We start from the raw sequence: 24015 nt of genomic DNA on the forward strand, positions 1-24015 counted from the left end.
TTAAAGAAAAGTCACACCACAGATTTGAAATTGAGGAACCGCCACCAAAATTCAACTCCAGAATGATGCAGCAGCAGCAGTACTTAGAAGAATAATGCTGCATCAAACCCCTGGACACTTCCAGAGATGGGCACTGTCGGTGGAAACCCAGTTACATTCAGACATCAACTGGGTGATAGCCAAGTTTGGGGGGTTGAAGCTGAATGAAGTTGAGAGATTTTATTTGTGGTTGCTACATGCAATAAAGTGCAAATCATTGTTTCAGCAGTTGATTCTCTGTGCGGTTTCTGAGTCAGGAGCTAAATTAAGGTGATTCACCCACAACCACACCATGAGGCTGGGATTAATATTGACTCCATTGCATTCAAGAGAATGTCATCAATACTGTTATAAAGCGAAGGCTGAACCCACACACCTCCCCCCACTCTCCAAGATCTCAAACCGAAACGTCCAAAGAGTGGCACATTGCCCTTTAATCTGTAAAGTCAGTGTGATAAGTGGTGTAACCTGCTGTAGTGTTAAATGTAAGTCCCTGACACTTTAAAATCAACAATCAGCAATTTATTTAACCAACTCTCACGGTGAACAAATGAACGAAACTACTAACAAACTGAATAAATCCTTCTTAACTACTGAGTATTATGGAATAAATCAAGATTCTTCTGGTATGCTGTTCCAATCAATACATGTCCCACTCAAAGAACACAAAATAGAATTTAATCTCTCAGATTACAACCAGGTTATGTGTCTTCCGGAATATTCTGTGCCATCTTCTGTGGGGGTTGCCTCCTCCGATTCCTCTCAAGAATCCCCTTCTCTATTTTTCTAAATGATGCTTTCTCTAATACACAGCTGACTGAGAGCACCAATTCTTTATGATAGGATTGGTCCTGTTGTCAATACTTTAGGATTTAAATTTAATAAGTTTTTGGTAGCCAATGGGGCTGATTTAAATTGATTGGTGAAATTGAAAACCTGTTGTCTTGTCCTGCTAACTGTACAGCCCTTTGATACAAATGTTTCAGTTCAGGTGCTTTCTGTTGTGATGATGCTGCTCCTTTTAAGAAGATTATGTTGTTCTTGGTTTATTTTCAGGAGGGGTTGTAAAAGGCAGAGCTTCTCATTCGTCTAGGATTAAGGATTTCGCTAATGGTTAACAGATACTGGCTAAGGCAACAATCAGGGAAAAGGGTTTGACATTTTATTTTCTAAAACACTTCTACAATGAAAGGGCAGTTGTCCCATTCTTTTCCCCTGGTTTGGGTTTTAGCAGGCAGTCTGTCTGAAGCTGCTGCAGGAAGAGATGTTTCCTGATTCAACAGATGTTTCTGGCTGACTCTGAAGCTTCAGGGAAAATAGTACCAGCGTATTCAGCCTCTCCCTGTAGCTCAAATCTTGCAGCCCTGGCAACATCCTTCCAAACCTTTTCTGAACCCTTTCAAGTTTCACAATGTCTTAAAAAGATGTCAACTTTGCTCGACTACTGTGGGAGAATTTTCTGCATGATGCGTTCTGTCTGAAAGAGCCCTCCCCTGTGCTGTGACAGAGCTGCAGTGACTTTCAAAAGCCTGACAAATGCTGCTACCAGTCAAAGATTCAGTGGGAGAAGCTTCTCAATCACATCTGTAATTGGACAAAGTGTTTTTAATAATGAGACATGAATAAAGGATGCATTAATTTTTTGTTCTAAAGATTTACTCATACATCTCAAAACAGAGCATATGAACCCGGTCACAAGAAGTCTACGGGAATATAAGACACCACTGCCTATTTACTGACCAGGACCGACTTTACACAGAAAACATGGACATTTTAAATGAATGGGGTGCCATTCGTTTTACGATCAGGTGAACTTCAGAGGCACAGCATTGGCTTAGAAATGAGAGATCCTTGACACACACACAGCCAAAATCATCACTGCCATTATTATCTAATCAGAATTTAGGCTGGATAGGCTGGGATGTTTTTTCACTGGAGCAGAGGAAGTTGAGGCAATATTTTCAAACCAAGAGCGGTAGAGATGGCTTAATGGTAGCTGTCTCTTCCCTAGGGGGAGGATTTCAAGAGCAAGGATGTGTTTTTATGGTGAGAGGAGAAAGGTGGAAGAAAAGATGTGGGACAAAATATTTACAGAGTGTAGTTCGCCTGGGGAAACGGCTGCCAGTGGAAGTGGTTGAAGTAGGTACATTAACAACATTGAAAAGGCTCTTTCAACAAATACATGGATAGGAAAGCTTTAGAAGGATATGGGCCAAGTGCAGGTAAATGAGGTTAGTGTTGACAAACATTTTGGTCAGCATGGACCGGTATGGGCTGAAGGGCCTGTCTCTGTGCTATAGTACTCGATGACTGGTGTTCCTGTCACTCTGACAGTGTTGAGTTTCCACATGAACCAGGAAAAAGTGAGGACCGAAAATGCTGAAGATCAGAGTTGAGAGTGTGATGCTGGAAAAGCACAGCAGGTCAGGCAGCACCCGAGGAGCAGAAGGATCGATGGTTCAGTCATAAGGACATCCAGATGAATATCTCACTAAATCATGCTGAATAAAATCTGATCTCATTCGTCAACTCTGATGCAGAGGTGCTGGGGGTGGACAGGTCAGAAGTCACACAACACCAGGTGACAATCCCAATAGATTGATTTGAACTCATGAGCTTTCGAAGCTCTGTTCCTTCATCAGGTGAAGTGATGAAGGAGCAGCACTGATAAAGGAGCAATGCTCCCAAAGCTTGGGATTTCAAATAAACCTGTTGGACTGTAACCTGGGGTTGTATGACTTCTGACTTCTTCAACTGTGCATTCATGTTGAACTTGATGGGATACTTTATCCAACTCGGCGAAGTTAAATCATATCGCTTGGAGGGGTTCATTTGAAACCTTCCCGGAGGTGAATTCAACAAGATTGAATTATTCAAAGTTACTCAATTCTAAACTTGCATCAGGACCAGTAGTCATAGAGAGGTACAGCGCAGAAACAGATCCTTCAGTCCAACTCGTCCATGCTGACTAGATATTCTAAATTAATCTAGTCCCGTTTGCCAGCACTTGGCCCAAATCCCTCTAACCCATTCTATTCATGTCCCCAACCAAATGTCTTTTAAATTCTGTAATTCTACCAGCCTCCTCCACTTCCTCTGGCAGCTTATTCCATACGCGCACCACACTCTGCATGAAAAGCTTTCCCTTTAGGTCCCTTTTAAATCTTTCCCCTCTCACTCTAAACCTATGCCCTCTCGTTCTAACAACATCCTGATAAATCATTTCTGATGGAGATGTCAACGTTTCGGGTAGAACCCTTCTTCAGTCCTGAGGGATAATATCTGAAATGCTGACTTCTCCACCTCCTGTTGTGCCCAGCCTCCTGTTTGTCTATTTTAGATTCCAGCATCTGCAGTTTTTTATTTTGTCTCTAACAAACGGTGGAGTAGATTTGATGGGTCAAAATATCCTAACTTCTGCTCCAATGGTCTTGTGATTTTAGGCTTGTGCGGGTCCTGGGCTCAATGAGCAGCAGCACCCACTGGAAGCAGTGCTTACAGAATCATAGAATCCCTGCAGTGTGGAAACAGGCCCTTCTGCCCAACAAGTTCAGAGGGAACACTTGAAGAGTAACTCACCCAGACACATTCTCCTACCCTATCACTCTGCACTTACCCCTAACTAATGCACCACACCTACACATTCCTGAACACTATGAAACTATTTAGCTTGGCCAATTCGCCCAAACATGCGCATGTTTGGACTTTGGGAAGACACTGCAACACGCAGAGGAAACCCACGCAGACAGGGGGGAATGACATGCAAACTCCACACAGACAGTCACCCTGAGGACGGAATCAAATCTGGGTCCCTGGCACGATGAGGCAGCAGTGCTAACCACTGAGCCACCACCACGCCCCTCTTCCCCCTCCACTCCCCCAGTAGAAAACAAAAAAGCCTACCTACTCTCCCACTACCCCCACTGTCAGAAAGGGCAGGAGGTTCAGTCCTGGGGATGACCCTCAGCAGTGTTACCGGCAGAATCTGATTGTTGGGAGCATTGGTGCCTCCGCTGGTGCTTGTTCAAGCTGCAGGACATTGTGAACATGTGCCCACATTCGGGGCAGGCAAACGGCCTCTCCCCAGTGTGGACCCACTGGTGCATCAGTAGAGTGGAGGAGACAGCAAAGCCCTTCCCGCACTCGAGGCAGGTGAACGGCCTCTCCCCAGTGTGGACCCACCGGTGTGTCAGCAGGTGGGAGGCCTGGGTAAAGCCCTTCCCGCACTCAGAGCAGCTGAAGGGCCTTTCCCCAGTGTGGACCCGCCGGTGCTTCAGCAGGTCGGAAGAGCGTGTAAAGCACTTCTCGCAGACAGAGCAGGTGAATGGCCTCTCGCCGTTGTGGACCCGCCGGTGGGCCAGCAGGTCAGAGGAATCGCTGAAGGCCTTCCCACATTTGGAGCAGGGGAAGGGCTTCTCACCGGTGTGGACCCGCCGGTGAATCACGAGGTGGGAGGAGCGAGTGAACACCTTCCCACAATCTGGGCAGCGGAAGGGCCTCTCCCCTGTGTGCACCCGCTGGTCCCTCATCAGGGCAGAGGAATCATTGAAGGCCTTCTCACACTTGAGGCAGCGGAAGGGCCTCTCCCCTGTGTGCACCCGCTGGTGCCTCATCAGGGCAGAGGAATCACTGAACGCCTTCCCGCACTCAGGACAGGAGAATGGCTTCTCCCTGGTGTGACTGCGCCGATGTGTCTCCAGGGCAGACGGGACACGGAAGCCTTTCCCGCAGTCGCCACACTTCCATGGTTTCTCCATGGCCGAAGCTACAGTTGCACAGAAACGCGTGTATGTCCCCTCCCTGCCTTGGATTCCTCTATCCAGCCAGATAACTGATTCAGGCTCCACACTCAGTGCGTTGCTGCAACAGTAGGGTCTCTCTTCCAGTCCCACTGATGCTGAAAATGCACTGAAACAGGAACCAATTGGATCATAGTTTAAAATTGTTGCAGTCCCGATGGATTGAGTGGCTCACAAATGCTGAGAATCAGAGTCGAAAACTGCGGGTCAGGCAGCATCTGAGGAGCAGGAGAGTCAATGGTTCAGGCATAAGCCCTTCATCTGTTGATTTTGAAACTTCATCTTCAGATCAAATACTCTGAAAAGAGATTACAAAAGTCATCACTGTCAGTCCAGGGTAGAAATTCAGAACAAGCAATTCTACTTTCTGCAGAACATTCTTTTCTTTTGTTTTTCCACAAAACTGAAAGCACCATCCCACTGTCTCTCCCTCCCTCAGTTCTCACTCCATTCTGATTCTCCTGAAAGTGCTGATTCAGGATCTGACAGGGACAGAAGAGCAAAACAGTCACAACTGACATCTCTCTGAATTTTGGATATCTCCACCTGGAAATTAATATCTTCGACGACATTGGGATACTGTTGAGAGTGAGCAGGTCTGATTTTTGGAAGCAAAAATATACTGTGTAAATTCAGGATGAACCTGCAATGCAGCTTCTTGACAACCAATCAGACACAAAATTGTTAACGTGCCCCCACGGGGGTGGGGGAGTTTTGGAGTGAGACATCAAGGCAATGACACCAGAGAGAAATTGAACATACTGACTTGGCAAACCAGAGTCATCTAGATATACAGCACAGAAACACGTCCTTTGGTCCAACTGGTCTATGCTCACCAGATATCCTCACCGAATCTCGTCTCATTTGCCAGCATTTGGCCCATATCCCTCTAAACCCTTCCTATTCATAAACCTATCCAGATGCCTTTCAATGTGTCATAATTATACCAGCATCTACTACTTCCTCTGGCAGCTCTTTCCTTACATGCGCCATCTTCTGCTGGAATTGCCCCTTAGGTTCCTTTTAAATCCCTCGACCCCTCCCCGGGCCACCTCACCCTAAACCTATTACTCTGTAGTTCTACACTCCCAGAGAAGTGACCTTGTCTATTTACCCTATACATTCCTCTGTTGATTTAATAAACAATGGAAGCATCAACGGCTCAGGGCGGGGATGGGGAGGGGGTGTGTGGGGGAAGGAAGCCGAATGTGCTGGAGCCAACGCGGAAGAAGAGGACACAAAACCTTGAAGCTGCAATGAGGAATACTGCATGTGCTGTACTTGTACCTGTTGATTTTATTTGTGGGAATCAAGTGCATTTTAAAAATAAAAACAAACAAGATATCTATCCCTCCCCTTTCCCAATCTCCCAATGCTGTACTGGACACAGAGTCAGAGAATTGGGAGCAGGAGTTGGTCATTTGAGCCTGCACCAGCATTGAACAGATCATAAGTGAATATGAATATACCTACAGCCAGGTGGATAGATTGGGATTTCTTTCACTGGAGCAGAGGAGATTGAGAGGTGACCTTATAGAGGATTATAATATCATGAGGGGTACAGATGAGGTGAAAGGCAGGTGCCCTTTCCCTAGGGTGAGGATTTCAAGATTAGGGAGCAAAGTTTGAAGGGAATAAGAGAAAGATTTTAAAACGACATGAAGAGGTCCATTTCTTTCACACAGAGACTGGTTTGTGTGTGGAATGGGTATCCAGAGGATGTCGTGGATGCATGTACAGTTACAATGTTTAAAAGACATTTGGAAAAGTACATGAATGGGAAAGGTTCGAAGGTATATGGGCCAATCACTGGCAGATGGGACTAGCTGGGTTTGAGAACATAGTCAGCATAGACTAGTTGGACCGAAGGGTCCATTCTGTGCTGTATGACCCTGTAGCTGTTCTGTACTGGTCTTAAAATCATTTTGTTGGAAATCCAAGATGGCGGTGGTTTAAGTGGTCTGCTGTGCTGGGCTTGGTGCAATACCCCAGGCGGACTTTTACCCCCTCCCCCCCACCCCCCCCACCTCATTAACCATCTGTAAGAGAAAAAGAATTGCTGATATAAACTTACTGAACGTCTGGAACTGCTATAATTGTGGTTTGACAGCGTTAGGATCAGAAGGAAAGCAAATGAAGGAAAGGAGCCGATAGGGGTGCAGCCTGCAGGGCCCTCCCCTACTGCATTGGGGGAGCCTGGAGCCAATGCTCAAACTCCCAGGGCAGACCCTTTGGATTTAATGGGGCAGCAGTAGTTACTCTCGGAGTTTGCCAAACTCGGAGAAAAGATTGAAGCAGCGGTGGAACCACTACCTGCCACGCTGAAAAAGCATGAGCAGGAAATTCAAATGTTGGCCCGAAGAGAATAGGCAGCGGAGGAGAGGACCGTGGCATCGGAGACCGTGGCGGAGGTCTCAGGAGGAAGGATCCAAACGCTGGAAGACCAGGTTTGGGTCCTTCAGGAGCAAGTGGATGACCTGGAAAACTAAAGTAGAAGATAAAGCTTACAGCTTGTGGGTCTTCCGGAATGCGATGAAGGTGAAGACCTTATTGGATTCCTGGGTCTGGAGTTGGAGTCGGGCCTGTTGAGTGTGGAGCGGGCCCACCCGGATCGAAATGCGCAGGTCCGGGTCAGACCCGTGGTCCTAGTGCACCTTTTGCATTATAAAGAAAAGCAGTTAGTGATTGAAACAGCAAGAAGACTGGGAAGAGATCCACAGGCTTTAATGCACAAAGGCTCAAGAATAATATATTTTCAGGACTTCTCAGGAGCCTGGATTAAGAAAAGGGCATTTGGTGAAGTTAAGAGAAAATTAAGGGATCTGAACATACAATATTCCTTGAGGTCCCTGACCGTATTGCGTCTCACTCACGGAGGGATGGTATATAATTTTGATTCAGCAGAAAAGGCGAAGGACTTTGCGAATTCTCTGAATTAAAGAAATCGAAACGGGGTGAAGGCAGGAGGGACATCATTACAGTCAATGCGACTTTTTTGCCCCTTTTTTGTGGTTCTTGGCTTTATACGTACTGACTTGACAAAAAAACGGAATTATTTAGTATATTGGTCAGTTACATATTGTCTGGGCCTCTTTTTTTATTGCTGTCCTTTTGTTTTTGGATTGGGGGTGGCTATACCTGTGCTTAAGATGTATGGAGAAGGGGTGTGGGGAGATGGGCAACCATTGTTAACTCTCAGAATGTAAATAACATGTTTTTTTTCAATCTGTGAATTGCCTGGCGTTTGGGGCACAGCCTCAGTGGAAAGGAGCCAGGATGGTGGCAATGGTGGGGTTTGGGGAAGGGGGAGGAAAGAGATCTCTACATAATTGGGGGTTATTTGAGCGTTTGCTTAAGTTATATGTGGTGGTCAGATTTTTATTTATTGTAGTTTTTAGTAGGAGCAGTTTTTAGACTTTATAGAGCTAATGTCTTTGTTGCTCACCGCACCTCGGATAAGCTTCCGCCTCTTGGGAAACCACGGGCTGCCCTGGATGGCCATGTCTACTGATTCGTTCAGGTGGTGCACCTGGAATGTAAAAGGGAGCCATTTCCCCATTAAAAAGAAAGAAGGTGCTGTCAAGCCTCAGGAAGGAAAAGGTGGACATTGACCTGCTGCAGGAGACACACTTTACTGATAAGGAACATCTGAAACTGCAGCAAGGAGGTTATGATAGGGTATTCTTCTCCTCCTTTAGTTCCAAGTGTAGAGGAGTGGCTATACTGGTAAGAAGGAAGAACCTCCCTTTCCAGGTAATTCAGCAAATTAAGGAGAAACATGGACTGTCCGTCATTCTTAAAGCTCTAATACATGGAGCAGAGTATGGCGATCTGAATGTGTATTATCCCGCCGGTGCACCCTCTTAAATTTCTAATTGATGCAGTTGCTAAATTAATGAGTCTTGGGGTGCGCCGCATGGTCATTGGAGGGGATTTTAATCACCTAATAGATCCCGAGATAGACAGGGTGCCAAGGGGCCAGGCAGGTACACCCGTGCAATCTAAGCAGTTGGTGGACATGTGCGAGGAGTTGGGATTAGTGGATGTGTGGAGGCATCTCCACCCTAATGGAAGAAACTTTACTCTCTCTTCCAACCCACACAAGTACCACATGGGAACTGACACTTTTTAATGCCATTAGATTGCTTGGACAGAACATTGGCTTGTGAAATTGGCAATATAGGTGTCTCAGACCATGTGCCAGTGTATTTAGATGGTAAAATCAAGAGTGGTGGAATGGATGCACAGCACTAGTGCATGGACCCATTCCTGTTAAGGGGTAGCAAATTTGTTGAGTACATCACAAGAGTTCTGACCCTTCTGGGGTATCAACTCGGGTACGGCCAGTAATCTGGAAATACTGCAGGAGGCCACTAAGGCATATTTATGAGGCCTGATTACTTTTTATTCAACGACTAGAAGGACGCAGAGGAAGGAGCAACAACAGATGTTGGAGACCCGTCTGCAGATAGCTGAGGAAGTATATTATAATAGGACTTCACTGGTCAAGCTGCAGCTCTCCGTGCTCTGCGGTCTGCTCCCAACTCATTGCACACACTGGGGAAAAAAAAAGTCTGCTTTGCTCAACAAAGATTGTTTGAATTTTGAGATAAGCCACGTAGATATCTCGCTAGAAAGAAAAATACTTCCCAATCTATTTTGTCTGTTAGAGAGCAGGCTGGCTCAGTTACCCGTGAGTTAAAGAAGATTAATGTTAGATTTAGGGAATACTTTGCAGAGTTATATCAGTCAGAGGGAGATGAACACAGTGCAGCGAGAATGCAGGCCTTTTTTGAGATCCTGCACCTCCCCAGTATAAACGCGGAACAGGTTTCCTGTTGAATGGGCTTATGACGATACAGGAGGTGCAGGAAGCAATAAAACATCTCCAAGGTGGCAAAGCACTGGGGTCAGATGGATTCCAAAGTGAATTCTATAAGGAATTCATAAATGTGTTGGTGGAGCCACCTCTGGGGATGTATAGCTATTCATATGCACAGGATTATCTTCCACCCTCTCTTAGGGAGGCTAATATCTCCCTCATTTTAAAGAAGGGGAAAGAGCCCGAAGAATGTGCTTCATACAGACCCAGTTCACTGTTGAATGTAGATTTTAAAATTCTACCCAAGACGCTGGCCCTGAGGTTGGAAAACGTGTTGTCCTGTATTGTGAAAGAAGACCAGATGGGTTTTGTTAAGACCGTAGCTCCTCCAACAATATCAGGAGGGTACTGAACCTGGTGCAGCTATGCCAGCAAAGGTTGATCCTGCGTTCAGTGGCCTTCCTAGATGCAGAAAAGGCATTTCACCAGATAGAATGGCTATACCTGTTTGGGGTCCTCAAGCGCTTTGGTCTGGGGACAACCTTTGCTAGATGGGTGGTGGTGTTGTATAATGATCCTAAGGCAGCAGTCATCACAAACGGCACTAAGTCAGATAACTTTAATCCTGGGAGATGTAGTAAACAGGGTTGTCCTTTCACCGCTGCTATTTACCTTGGCAATTGAGCTGTTAGCTGAGGGTATCAGGAGGGACCCTGAAATAGTGGGGCCAGAAGTGGGAATGGGGGAACATAAGATTACCCTGTATGTTGATGATGTCCTTTGTTCTTGGCCAATTTGGAGGAGTCCGTTCCTTGATTGATTCAAACAATTAATTTATTTGGCAGTTTTTCGGGCTGCAGGATCAACTTTACAAAATCAGAAGCCATGCCGACGGGGTGGGGAGGTAAGAATTAGTGGAGGTGCCTGACCTGAAGGATGGAATGCAGTTCCTGTTTAGATGGTCGTCAAAAGGGTTTTTGTATTTGGGAATTTTTATTACCCCTGCCTTCCACCAGCTGTATAAAGCTAACTATGTACAATTACTGCAGAGGATAAAGCGGGATTTGCAGCGATGGGACGGATTACCATTATCATGGTTAGGCCGAATAGCCCTGATTAAAATGAATGTTCTTCCTCGCTTGTTGTACCCCATGAGAATGCTCCTGTTGTTGCTCCCCAGATGAGTCTTACTGAGGCTCAATGGTTGGCTAGGTTATTTTATTTGGTGTCACATGTGCCCCCTAATTAAGTTTACCAAGTTGAAGCTCTCACAGGGTGAGGCGGAGTGGACCTTTTGGTCTTGAAGAGATATCAAATAAGCGCTTTCTTAGCATATGTGGGTGACTGTGCACGGGGGGACTCGGGGTCGATTTTTCTTGACGTTGAAGCATTGCAGTCGAGATGTCCCCTCGTTAATCTAATATTCATTGATAAGATGAAATCCGAGACTGAGCAGTGTAAGAGTACAATCATTTTAAATACAGTGAAAGCCTGGAGGATAATGAGGCAAGACAAGGGCAATTGGCTGAAGACCTCGCTGATTACCCCCACTGGTGGCAGCTCAAGGATTTAAACCTGGGGCAATGGACTCCGGCTTTAAGTCATGGGAGAATAAGGGAATTTCCTGTAGGGAAGATTTATTCGAGGGTTAGGGTTTGATGTCATTTAGCCAGCTAAGTCAGAACTATGCATTGTCTAATAGGGACCTTTTCCAGTACTTTCAGCTAAGGGATGAAATACAGAGGAAGATCACACTCCTGGCTCAGCATACAGGTCAAATGTGGAGTAAAGAGTACTCTGGTGTACAGGCGCTCTTTCAGTTAGTACGTTGTATCATTTACAGAAGGGGATGTGGAATCGGGAGCTAGGATAGGATATTTCATTAGAAGTATGGCAAGATATAGGGGAAAATGTAAGGAAAATTTCAATATGTAACAAAGCACAGGGCATGCAATTGAAGATTTTACACAGGGCTTATGTGGAGCCAGAGAAGCTAGCTAAGTTCAAGAGAGGAGCATCACCAGGGTGTCCCAAATGTAAAATTAGTATAGGCACTCACACACTGCTATTGGTCATGTTATAAGATCCAGAGATGCTGGAGTGCTATAGTAAGGGAGCTGAAGGTCATCCTGGGGGATTGAAGTTAAAATGAATCCGGTATTTCTTCTTCTGGGGTTGCCAAATTTGCCTTCTGTCAGAGAACACAGGAACAGACTGTGTAACATTCTTACGCACTGTGCAAGGAAGAACATTTTAATGAATTGGATGTTGGAAAACCCCCCAGGGCTTATGTGGTGGCATATGCTGGTGATGGAGCATCCCCCCCAAGATGACCTCACAAATATGGTGCACCACAAAACAGTAGTTTTACAAGACGTGGCAGCCCTTTCTAAATTATATTGATGCAGACTGATCAGCAGAATTAATTAGAGCCGTGGTATAGCTGTGGGAATCAGTCTGGGCGCTCATGGGGCCCTGGGAGTGCAAGGCTGTGTGAAAAGAATACAGGTACAATGACTGGTGCTCCAATGGATGGGAGCTTGAATAGAGATGTGGTGAGCAAAATAAAGTAATGTGATAGAATTCAAATTAACTTAAATTATTTTTCATTTTATTTTTATTCAATTTGATTGTAGTTTAGTTTAAGCTAAGTTTGTTCTAGTAAAATAATAGGTAGCTTATTATTAATAGTATCACAATATGATATTGTCGTACTGCTATTTTTCTGTATTTTGGTATTGTTCTCTTTTGTATATAGAGGTTTTGTGAGAGATTTGAAACAGTTTCGAATAAAACTATTTTTTTAAAAAATTTCTTGCCTTCCCCCATAACTATTTTTGACACCCCCTGCAATGGCACGTGAACTCGCTGGTGCCTCCACAGGTGGCAGGAGTGGGTGAAACCCTTCCCACACTCTGAGTGGCTGAAGGGCCTCACCCCAGTGAGGACCCGCTGATGGGTGAGCAGGGTGGAGGCCCAAGTAAAGCCCTTCCCGCACTCGGGAAGGAGTGCCATTATTGACTGGACTATCAACCCAGTTCCGGGGACTCCCAGGTATGAATTCTGCTGTGGCAGTTGGTGGAATTGGAATTCTGTCGCAAATCTTGAGTTCAGAATCTATAAATGAAACCATTTTCATGGTGGGGGGGGAAATCCCATCTCATTCACTCACATCCTTTTGAGGAAAGGATTCACTCAGTCACCCTAGCTGTATCCTTTACCTGGTCTCACTGACCGGTGACTCCAGACCCACAGCAGTCTTGTTGACTCTACACTGTCCCAAATCTCCAACCACCCTCCCCCAGCAGATGGGCTGGGAGAATCTTACATTGAGACAGGGTCTGGGTTGAAATTGCTGAGTGAGGCACTACTTCCTCTGGATTAAGGTTTTACCAAGGTTCCAATTACAAAGGGACAACTTGGTGGTTACCAGTAGTAAAGGAAGTAAGGTGGGGTGGTGTTTGCGCACTTTGACCCAGAATTGTTTAAAAAGTAGCTACGTTTTCCATGCCTTTTTACTGGGGAATCGGAAGCTGTAACAAAGTTGTGTCACAATAAAGGTTACCTGAACTTACCGCCGGGCTCAAGCTCTCATTAAAAGCTTTGAGCTCCAGGAGGTTTTTGTTTAAAAGCTGCTCATTTCTTTCAGCCTCCTGCACTAAGTTTCCAATGTCGTGTGTCAGATGGAGCAGTGAATGAGGAGCTAGTATCGTTAGAAATTGTAAACGTTTCAGGAGTGCAGGTACTGTGTTGTTACATCAGCGTTGTAAAGCTTACTGGCAGCACCAGGAGGGGTGGGCTGTATTCACTAGAAACGATATGGAGGAACTGGTGTTGGACTGGGGTGTACAAAGTTAAAATTCACACAACACCAGGTTATAATCCAACAGGTTTATTTGGAAGCACTTGCTTTCGGAACACTGCTGCTTCATCGGTTAGCTGTGAGAGGTATGAATAAAGGGGAGGGCTTGCATTTTCCTAAAACAAGGAAAGGCAGGACTTGTACAGTTAATGGTCGGGCCCTGGATCATGTTGTGAAACAGAGATATGTTGGTGTGGAGGGGCATTCAGATACATAGTTCCTTGAAAGTTGCATCATTGGTGGACAGGGTGGTTAAGAAGGTATTTAGCACCATTGCCTTTATTGTTCACACCACTGCGTATAGGAGTTGGGACATCATGTTGCGGTTGTACAGGATGTTGGTGAGGCCACTTCTAGAGTACAGAGTACAGGTCTGGTCACTCTGTTATTGGAAGAATACTGTGCTGTATATCTCTATGACTCTATAAAAAGAGCCATTACAAATTTGATGGACCAAACAACTGCCTTTTGAGAGAGATAAATGGGAGCATCAATATTTTAAACTTCCAATTTTTGTTCTCCTCCCAAAGTCTCTGTTTTGTCAGGGGACAGTGTAAGCCAGTAGGCCTTGCAATTCAACCTCATCTTATCCTCACCCAATATTCAAGGGAAATTAAGGGATGATGAAAAATACTGGTTTTACCAGTGATCCTCTCATTCCATGAACAAATAAAACAGATTATGATGCTGCCATCACTGCATGTGTCAGAATTAAGTGATCAGAAAAATTCTGAACTCACGCTACTCACAGTTTGTGCACAATGCCATCATGTCTACTAATTCTGATCATTTCAATTGATATTCAGTCTTTCCACATTAAGAGCAGCCACGGTTTATGTTTCATTGGCAATTCTACATGTTGACTTTCTATTATAACAACGGCAAAGAGATGGTGATATGTATTTAATCTTTAGATTGGTTGTGTCATTTAATTGTGAAACAGATTGAAAATTCACAACTTCACCAAATGCCAAAACATTTTTTTTTAGGATGTTTGGGCACGAGCACTGACAAATAAAATATCAAAGAATTACAAAGTTATCAGGAGAGATACATATCTTGTTTAACCAAATACATTGCTGAAATTCTCTGCACTGCCAAAGTGCAATAAATATTCACTGTGTACCCCTTATTCAACTCATTCAAGAATTTCAAATTGAGCTTGAGGTAATTCAAGAGCAAATGGCAACATTTGTTTGTTAATACACTCACCGTAATCTCTGAAAGAGTATTTTTATCAAAGTCACAATGTTTAATCCCAAACGGAGCAATTAAGTGCAAAGTTACTTTTAACCATTTAATAAAAGACTGCAAATTTTATTTCCTATGAAAAACAATTTTATTGTTTTGATAAGATATATTAAACAAAATAGCTTTCCTGGGTGTCAATATTTACAACAGTTATGCAGCTATTATTCGGCAATTGACCAACTAATTGAAATAATTTCAGAATAAATTAGCTGCTTCATTATAATACATTAAGATATTTTAATAAAGTCATGAAAAGGAAACCTTTAACACAAAGTTAAATAAAATACAAAACCATCTTACAGAATTCAATTCAAATCATATCTGTTGAATCACAAAAAGATGATGCTCAATGTACCAAATGACAGACAATCACTGGTAATGAAGGAAAAACATTGTAAAGAACATATATATCTCAATTATATCTTAAATGAATATCTACTCTGTCTTGGACATTAATGACTGAAATTTTTTTTGTCAAATTGAAAACTACAACAGCAAAGCTTTAGAAAATCCATCACTGAGCCCAACCTCGAATCAGTGTTTTTTTTCAGGAAATCCTTTTCAGATTTCAGGCTTCTCCAGCTACAATTAGCACAAAGGGAAGGTTGGGCACAGTGTGGAAAGGATGAGCAATAGCAATATCTTGGCTCTCACCCAAGTATTCTCCGAAGAAGAAAAAAATGCATCTGGATGGGGATATGAATAAGGAAGGAATCAGAGGGATACGGGCCAAATGCTGGCAAATAGATCACTAGATTACTTTAGGATATCTGGTTGGCCTGGACTGAAGGGTTTGTTTCTATGTGCTCATTACAGATACTCCTCTTCTGTGATCCCTAGTCATCTCCCCATACCAGCTGTACTTTTCATGAAATAATTTGACAATTGTTGACTTCTATCAACCTCTCAATCCTGAGAAATTTCCTCTCTCTGTAAAATGTGCTTCACATTGGCAAATTCAATCCTCCTCCGTTCCTCAAGAACGCACTTTATAATGTGCAATGTTCTCAATAGCTGTTTAACATTCAATGGGGAAACTGTTTTCAGTCCAACAGTTAGACAGAATTTCTCTGAAATGTTTATGGCAAATGCACTGTCCCATGAGAGCTCGTAGGGCCAGTTAAAATGCTTTTAACAGCCTTTTCTTTAAATTTCCCTGCCTTCCCAATATAGAAATTTTCTCCCATAAATTATTTGCCCTGAAAAGATCCAGCAGTAAAATGATTCTGGAGCGATCAGTAAAAATATCTCAGTTGGGTTATCCAAGGTTAGAAATGGAAGAACACCTCTCTTCAAGGTTACAGTTCAATTTGCCCTTTCAGCATTCCTTGAAATTAAGGTGTTCCATCATAGTGTTTAATTATGATCCATTAAAAGCAGTATCTACTCTCATCTGAGTGCAGAACCAACTCAACTGACTGAACAAGCAAAACAACTTTTCTGTATGTACTTTAGATGTGACATCCTCGCCCTCTCTCTCTCTCTCTCTCTGTTGACCCAACAGGATTACCAGGACTATTGAGTAACGATTGCTGATCTACAGTTTGCTTCTGCTGGTTAACAGAAGCATTTAATAACTGCTAGCCTGGTCATCCACAAAGTCAAAGAACACACTGTTCACCTGTGCCTGAGCAGAGGATAAATTTCACTTGGAACACATCACAAAATGACAACTGTTACAAGTCCCACAACTCATGAGTTTCCATGGACAAAAGTTAAAAATCACACAACACCAGGTTATAATCCAACACGTTTATTTGGAAGCACTAGCTTTTGGAGCACCGCTCCTTCATCAGATGGTTGTGGAGAATGAGATCATGATCACGGAATTTATAGTCAAAGGAGTCAAGTATTATGGAAATGTGATACATTAAACAATTTTAGATTAAATTTTTCATTTTTTAGAATGGGTTGCTTCTCTTTGGTTTGTTAATCCCAGAATTTGGTTTTAATTACCTTCTCAAAAATGCCATTGAAATGCAGAGCTTTTTGAACAGAGGTGTGAATTCTATTTGTGTCCCAATGTCCAGTCAGACTGACATTTTTCTTAGAAAAGCTTTGTACTTAAATTACATTCTTGAGAAGGTAAATTATAGATTAGGGTGGATTGGCAGTGCTAAATTACCCACAGTGCCCAGAGATGTGCAGGTTAGGGTGGATTAGCCATGGAAAATATGGAGTAAGGGGGTGTGTATGGATGGGTAGCAATATGGAGGGCCAATGTGGAATAGATGGGCCGAATAGCCTGCTTTCACATTGTCAGGATTCTGTGACCCTCCCCAACAAAGGTACATTTTATCTGCATCTATCCTGTCAAGCCCCTTTCAGAATTCTACTGATTTCAATAAGATCACTTCTGGTTCAGAGAGATATACAGCACAGAAACAGACCCTTTGGTCCAAATCATCCACTGATTCACAAACTGAACTCGTCCCACTTGCCTGTACTTGGCCCATATCCCTCTAAACCTTTCGTTTCATGTACCCATCCAAATGTCATTTAAACGTTGTAACTGTCCCTGCATCTACCACTTCCTCAGCAAGTTCATTCCTCATGTAAACCACCCTGTCAAAACGTTGCTCCTCAGGTTCCTTTTACATCTCTCTTTACACCTTAAAAAAAAAGTCTCCCAAGTTTGAGCTCCCCTACACTAAGAAGACCCTTTCTATTCACCTTATCTCCACTCCATGATTTTATAAGTCTCAATGAGCGCACCCCTCAACCTCCTGTGTTCTAGTGAAAAAAGTCCCAGCCTCTCCTTGCAACTGAAACCCTCCAGTCCTGGTAAATCTTTACCAAACCCTCTCTAATAGTATTCTTCCTCTTACAGGGTCACCCAGAGCTGTACTCAGTACCGGGAAAGTGGTCTTACCAACATTCTGTACAACCTCAACAAGATGTCCCAACTCAATGGTGTGAACAATGGAGGCAATGCTGCTCAGTGCCTTCTTAACCATCCTGTCTAGCAGTGATGCAACTTTCAAAGAACTATGTACCTTAACTCCCCCCATGTCTCTGTTTTACAACATGACCCAGGGCCCTACCATTAACTGTACAAGTCCTGCCCTTGTCTTAGCAAAACGCAACCACTCGCTTTTATTCATACCTCTCTCATACACACGCTCTCTCTCTCTCAGACATATACATGTACACACCCCCCCATCCCCCTGCCCGAACACACTCACTGGCTTATACTCCATCACACTCACACTTTACCAAATGTTCACACAGTCTTACACACACTCGCATGCACAAACTGACATGCACACAATCACACTCTCTCATGCACGCACAACTCTATGGGGTGAATTTGTATTGGCAGAATTATATTTGCAGATACATTCAATTTTGCTCAAAAAAACACAATCTGCAGCCAGTCAATCCATGTAATATTTTATAAATTCCTACTTTGGAAATAGAACCAGTCTGATTCAAGATTGGGATACTGATAGACTCGAAGTTCACACCTGTAATGCATTGTCTGAGCTAAGATATCACTTTTTTAAAAAAAAACCTTAAGTCATCTCAAGACCATGACTTAAAAGTAGTTCTGGGATTTACGTATTAACGAACTAAAACCTGCAACCCATTCTAAAAGATGAATGGCTTAACAGCACTCTAGGTTTGTTCAATATATCCTATTAGTTGCATGACACTGTGATTTTTGCTATAAAATATGTGTCTTATGATCCTGCTCCACAGCTACCTGATGAAGGAGCAGCGGTCTGAAAGTTAGTGCTTCCAAAGAAACCAGTTGGACTATAACCTGGTGTTGTGTGATTTTTAACTTTATCCACCCCAGTCCAATGCTGGCATCTCCACATCATATCTCGTGAACACAGACCACATCTCCCGGTGCTGCCAGTAAACTTTACAATGCCAATGAAACAACGCACTCTACACTCCTGAAAACTTTACAATTTCTAATGATACCAGCTACTCATTCACTGCTCCATCTGATACATGGCATTGGAAACTTAGTACAGGAGGCTGAAAGAAATGAGCAGCTTTAAAACAAAAACCTGTTGGAGCTCAAAGCTTTCAAAGTCTGAGCCCAGCAGTAAGTTCAGGTTACCTTTATTGCGACCCAACTTTGTTACAGCTCCAGATCACCTCAGCAAAAAGGTGTTGAAAACGTAGCTGATTTTTAACTGTTCAAGGTCAAAGCACCCCTCCGCCACCACCCCCCCAACACCACTTTCTTTCCTATTGGTCACCACTGACTTGTCCCTTTGTAACTGGATCCTTTGTACAGCCTTAACCCAGAAGAAGTATTGCCTCACTCAGCAATTTCAACCCATACCCTGTCTCCAAGTAAGTTACTCCCTGCCCATCTGCCGGGAGGGAAAGAAGTGGGGGGAAACAGGTGGAGTCAACTACACTGCTGTAGGTCTCAGTCACGTGTAGGCCAGACCAGGTAAAGGATGCAGCTGGGATGACTGAGTGAATCCTTTCCCACAACAGCAGTTTCCTTCCCTAAAAAGGATGTGACTGAATCAGAATGGGGCTTCCCCCCGACCCCGCCCGATGGTTTCATTGTTAGATTCTGACCTCCAGATTTCTGACCGAATTCCAAATCCGCTATCTGCTGCGGTGGGATTCAAACCTGGGAGTTCCAGAACTGGGTTGATAGCCCAGTCCATAATGGCACTCGACAGTCGCTCCTTCAATCCCCCTGCGATGGCACGTGAACTCCTTGGTGCCTCCGCAGGGTGGCTGCCCGGGTAAAGCCCTTCCCACATTCGGGACAGCTGAAGGGCCTCTCCCCCGTGTGGACCCGCCGATGTTTCACCAGGGCGGAGGAATCGCTGAAGGCCTTCCCACATATGGGACAGCTGAAGGGCCTTTCCCTCGTGTGGACACGCTGGTGCTTCAGCAGGTCAGAGGAATTGCTAAAGGCCTTCCCACACTCGGGGCAGGGGAATGGCCTCTTCCCAGTGTGGACCCGCTGGTGCTTCAGTAGGGTGGAGGAATCGCTGAAGGCATTCCCGCACTTGGGACAGATGAAGGGCTTCTCCCCGGTGTGGACCCGCTGGTGCGTGCGCAAGTTGCCCATCTGAGTGAATCCCTTCCCACACTCAGGGCAGCAGAAAGGCTTCTCCCCAGTGTGGATCCGCTGGTGGATCAGCAGGACCGACGCCTGGGTAAAGCCCTTCCCACACTCGGGGCAGCTGAAGGGCCTCTCCCCTGTGTGGACCCGCTGGTGCTTCAGCAGGGTGGAGGAATTGCTGAAGATCTTGCCGCAATCTGTGCAGGGGAAAGGCATCTCCTGTGTGTGGACCCACTTGTGGGTCTGAAGGGCAGAGGAATCGTTGAAGGCCTTCCCACACTCGGGGCAGCTGAAAGGCTTCTCCCCAGTGTGGACCCGCTGGTGTGTCCGCAACTTGCCCACCTGAGAGAATCCCTTCCTGCACTCGGAACAAGTGAATGGTCTCTCCCCAGTGTGGACCCGCCAGTGGGTCAGTAGGGTGGAGGAGGTGCTGAAGGCCTTCCCACACACAGTGCAGGAGAACGGCCTCACCCCCGTGTGGACCCGCCTGTGGGTCTTCAGGTCAGAAGAATAGCTGAAGTCCTTCCCGCAATCGGGGCAGCTGAAGGGCCTCTCCCCCGTGTGGACCCATCGGTGCCTCAGTAGGGCGGAGGAATTGCTGAAGGCCTTCCCACACCTGGGGCAAATGAATGGCCTCTCTCCGGTGTGACTGCGCCGATGAATCTCCAGGGCAGATGGAGCACGGAAGCCTTTCCCGCAGTCGCCACACTTCCACGATTCCTCCACGGGGTGGGATTCCTCAGGTTTTTCCATGGCCGAAGCTTCAGCTGTACACAAATGCTTTTAGAGCCCCTCCTGACCGTGAATTCCTCTTTTCAGGCTGAACAACTGTTTCTGGCTCCACAATCAGTGCGCTGCAACAGTAGGGACTTTTATCCAGTCCCACTGATGCTGAAAACATACTCAAACAGGAACCAAAAAGCTTTGCTCCTTCTCACAGAATCACAGTCAAAAATTGTTGCAGTCTCGATGGATTGAATGACTGTCAGACATTGACAACAAAGTGAGGACTGTAGTTACTGGACAGTCAGTGCCGAAAAGCGCAGTGCTGGAAAAGCACATCTGGTCAGGCAGCATCCGAGGAGCAGGAAAGTCGACATTTCAGGCATAAGCCCTTCATCTGTTAATTTTGAAACTTCCGTCCTCAGATCGCCAAATACTCTGTAAAAGGAGATTACAAAAGTCATCAGTGTCAGTCCAGGGTAGAAATTCAGAACAAGCATTTCTACTTTTGGGGGAACGTTCTTTTCTTTAGTTATTCCACAAAATTGAAAGCACCATCTCACTCTCCCCCCTCTGTTCTCACATTAACATCCCTGGGAAGTGGGGGGAAAGGAGACATCAAAGCATTAACACCAACACCAGACAGAAACTGTATATATGTTCGTAGAAAGCCAGAGTCATAGAGATACACAGCACAGAAACAGACCCTTCGGTCAATCTCTTCCGTGCCAACCAGATACCCAAAATCAATCTAGTCCCATTTGTCAGTACTTGGCCCATATCCCTCTGAACCCTTCCTATTCAAACACCCATCCAGATGCCAGCATCCACCATTTCCTCTGGCAGCTCATTCCTTACAGACATCACATTCTGCATGAAAAAGTTGCCCCTTAGGTCCCTTTTAAATCTTCCCCCTACCTTAAACCTATTACCTTCCGGTTCTGGACTCCCCCATCCCAAGGAAAAGACCTTGTATATTTACCCTATTCATGCCCCTCATGCTTTTCTAGAAGTCGAGAAGGTCACCCCTAAGTCTCTGGCGCGGGAAGGAAAACAGTCCCATCCCATCCCTCCGTCCCTCCTCACCCGGGTAATTAAGACACATACCTGAGTTTGCAGAGTCTGCCCCCCTCCCTGGAATCACTCCGGTTGCTTCAAGTGAACAGATTTTCCCCCCACTCCCTCCCAGGATGAAGAGTTGCCCAGAGGGAGGGAGTTTCACTCTGAAACGGACAGGGCCACTTCCGCGTTATGACGTCATAGATGGTGAGGGGGCGGGGAAAGACCGACAACAGCTCCGCGCACTGCGCCTGCGCCGCCCTGCAGTTTGCAATAGAGTAATCCCTTCCTTTCAGAGAATTCCCAGAGTGTGGAAGCAGGCCACTCGGCCCAAGCAGTCCATACCGACCCCCCGAAGGGTAACCCACCTACACCCATTCCCCTATTGCCCTGACGAATGCACCTATCCCTGAGCACTACGGGTAATTTAGCTTGGCCAATCCAACCTAACCTGGACAAAGTTAAAAATCAAACACCCAACAGGTTTATTTGGAAGGACTGGTGTTAACAGTGCTGCTCCTTCATCGGGTGATTGTGGAGAATAAGATCATAAGGCACAGAATTCATGGAAAAACATTACAGTGTCCTGCCACTGAAATGATATATTGAACAGACCTGGATTAAGTCTTTCATCGTTTAGAATGGGTTGCAGGTAACAATAATATGTAAATCCTAGAACTTCCTGTCAGTCACGTGTGTGCATGCATGCATGAGGGAGAGAAAAGGTCTCTTTCCGTGCTGTATATCTCTATGTCTATTTGATAACAGATGCTTTATTTACATTGGTTTAAATATTGTTATAAATCATAGCTGGGTGAGAATAGTTAGATGTAAGGGAGAGAGTATTCCTCAAGTAGGGCGCTATAAGAATCCTGGGAAAGCTCTAGGAAGTAAACCAGAAATAATGAACAAACATTTGGGGGCAGCATGGTGGCTCAGTGGTTAGCACTGCTACCTCACAGCACGAGGGACCTGGGTTTGATTCTGTGTGGAGTTTGCACATACTCCCCAGGTCTGAGTGGGTTTCCACCGAGTGCTCCCGTTTCCTCCCACAGTCCAACGTTGCGCAGGTCAGGTGAATTGGTCATGCGAAATTGCCCATAATGTTAGGTGCATTAGATAGGGGTAAATGTAGGGGAATGGGTCTGGGTGGGTTACTCTTCAGAGGGTCAGTGTGGACTTATTGGGTGAAAGGGCCTGTTTCCATACTATAGGAATCTAATCTAATTAAGCACGAGCACTGATATATTTAACTGTTTCATTTTTCTTGTTTGATTCCATGCTATGACTACACTCTTGTGTCTGATTGGTTTGAGAGACTGGGAGATTGTGGGTTGGGTCTCAATTCACTGAATGTTTTATTGTTCCAGAAGGAATAAAAGGGGTGGGGTCAAAGCTTCAGCAGAAATCCAGCAGAGCTGAGAGCAGACCCACATTTTACTCTGTTGGAACAGGAAAATCAACAGAGGACAGAGAAACCAGGACCTGAAATCCGAGCTGACACCAGATTACCCTGTGATCAGTGCTTTCATTAGCACCTCTCCCATTATCTTGCTTTCCATTTGACTACCCCCTCAATTTTCAGGATTCAATCCTTGTCATTCTGAAGCCATGTCTCCGTTAGGAGTCACAGATCATAATTATTCTCTTCAATGTGTGCAGTCAATTAATTCTCTTTTGTTACAATGCAGCACACATTCGGACACACCGTTTTTTGTTTCAATTTTTGTGATCTTTAGAATCCAGTTTTGATTGCTGGTATATTTACTCTCCTTGTCCCTTTCTATCATTCTCTGATGTTAATTCTCCAGATCACAACATTGCTCACTGGCCTTGATTTGGATTGGCCATGCTAAATTGCCCAGTGTCCAGGGATGTGCAGGTTTGGTGGGTTAGCCATGGGAAATGCAGGATTATAGTTCCATAGTAATAGAAGCAGGAGTAGGCTATTGGCTCATCGAGCCTGCTCTGCCATTCATTAAGCTCATGGCTGACCTATCCATCGTCTCAGCTACTCCTACCTCCATTGTCCCAACTACCCTTAATTCCTCTACCATTGCAAAAACTCATCCAACTGTGTCTTGAATATACTTAATGAAGCTGCCTCTCCTGATTCCTTCGCAGAAAATTCCATAGATTCACTACTCTCCAGGAAAAGCAATTCCTCCTCATCTGTCCTAAATCTACTCCCCCTAATCTTGAGTCCGAGTCTCATCTACCAGCAGAAATGACTGGATAGGGTAGGGCTTCATCCCCACAGTTCAATGAATTCCCACTTTCCAAGATGTATTCACTCATTCAGTTGCTGTCTCACAAATAAAAGATTTAATTTGCAACTTCTTCTGTTCCCAGACAAAGCAAAACATCTTTGAAAACTGCTCTGAAAGTCCAGTCTTCAGAACCACACTTC

General features: G+C 44.8%; 1 protein-coding gene across 1 annotated transcript in view; it reads right to left on the reverse strand.

Annotated features, from left to right (window-relative positions):
• Positions 1 to 24015, reverse strand: part of LOC140460112 (uncharacterized) — a gene marked incomplete at its 5' end in the record, with an annotated part of 70908 nt that overhangs the window by 40371 nt on the left and 6522 nt on the right. Inside the window, 4 exons of the mRNA XM_072554510.1 lie at positions 4117 to 4947; positions 7347 to 7483; positions 8284 to 8367; positions 19446 to 20468. Coding sequence (XP_072410611.1) covers positions 4117 to 4947; positions 7347 to 7483; positions 8284 to 8367; positions 19446 to 20468 — 2075 coding nt within the window. The remainder of the gene's footprint in view (positions 1 to 4116; positions 4948 to 7346; positions 7484 to 8283; positions 8368 to 19445; positions 20469 to 24015) is intronic.

This window comes from Chiloscyllium punctatum, chromosome 36 (genome assembly GCF_047496795.1).
Source record: "Chiloscyllium punctatum isolate Juve2018m chromosome 36, sChiPun1.3, whole genome shotgun sequence".
Lineage (NCBI taxonomy): Eukaryota > Metazoa > Chordata > Chondrichthyes > Orectolobiformes > Hemiscylliidae > Chiloscyllium > Chiloscyllium punctatum.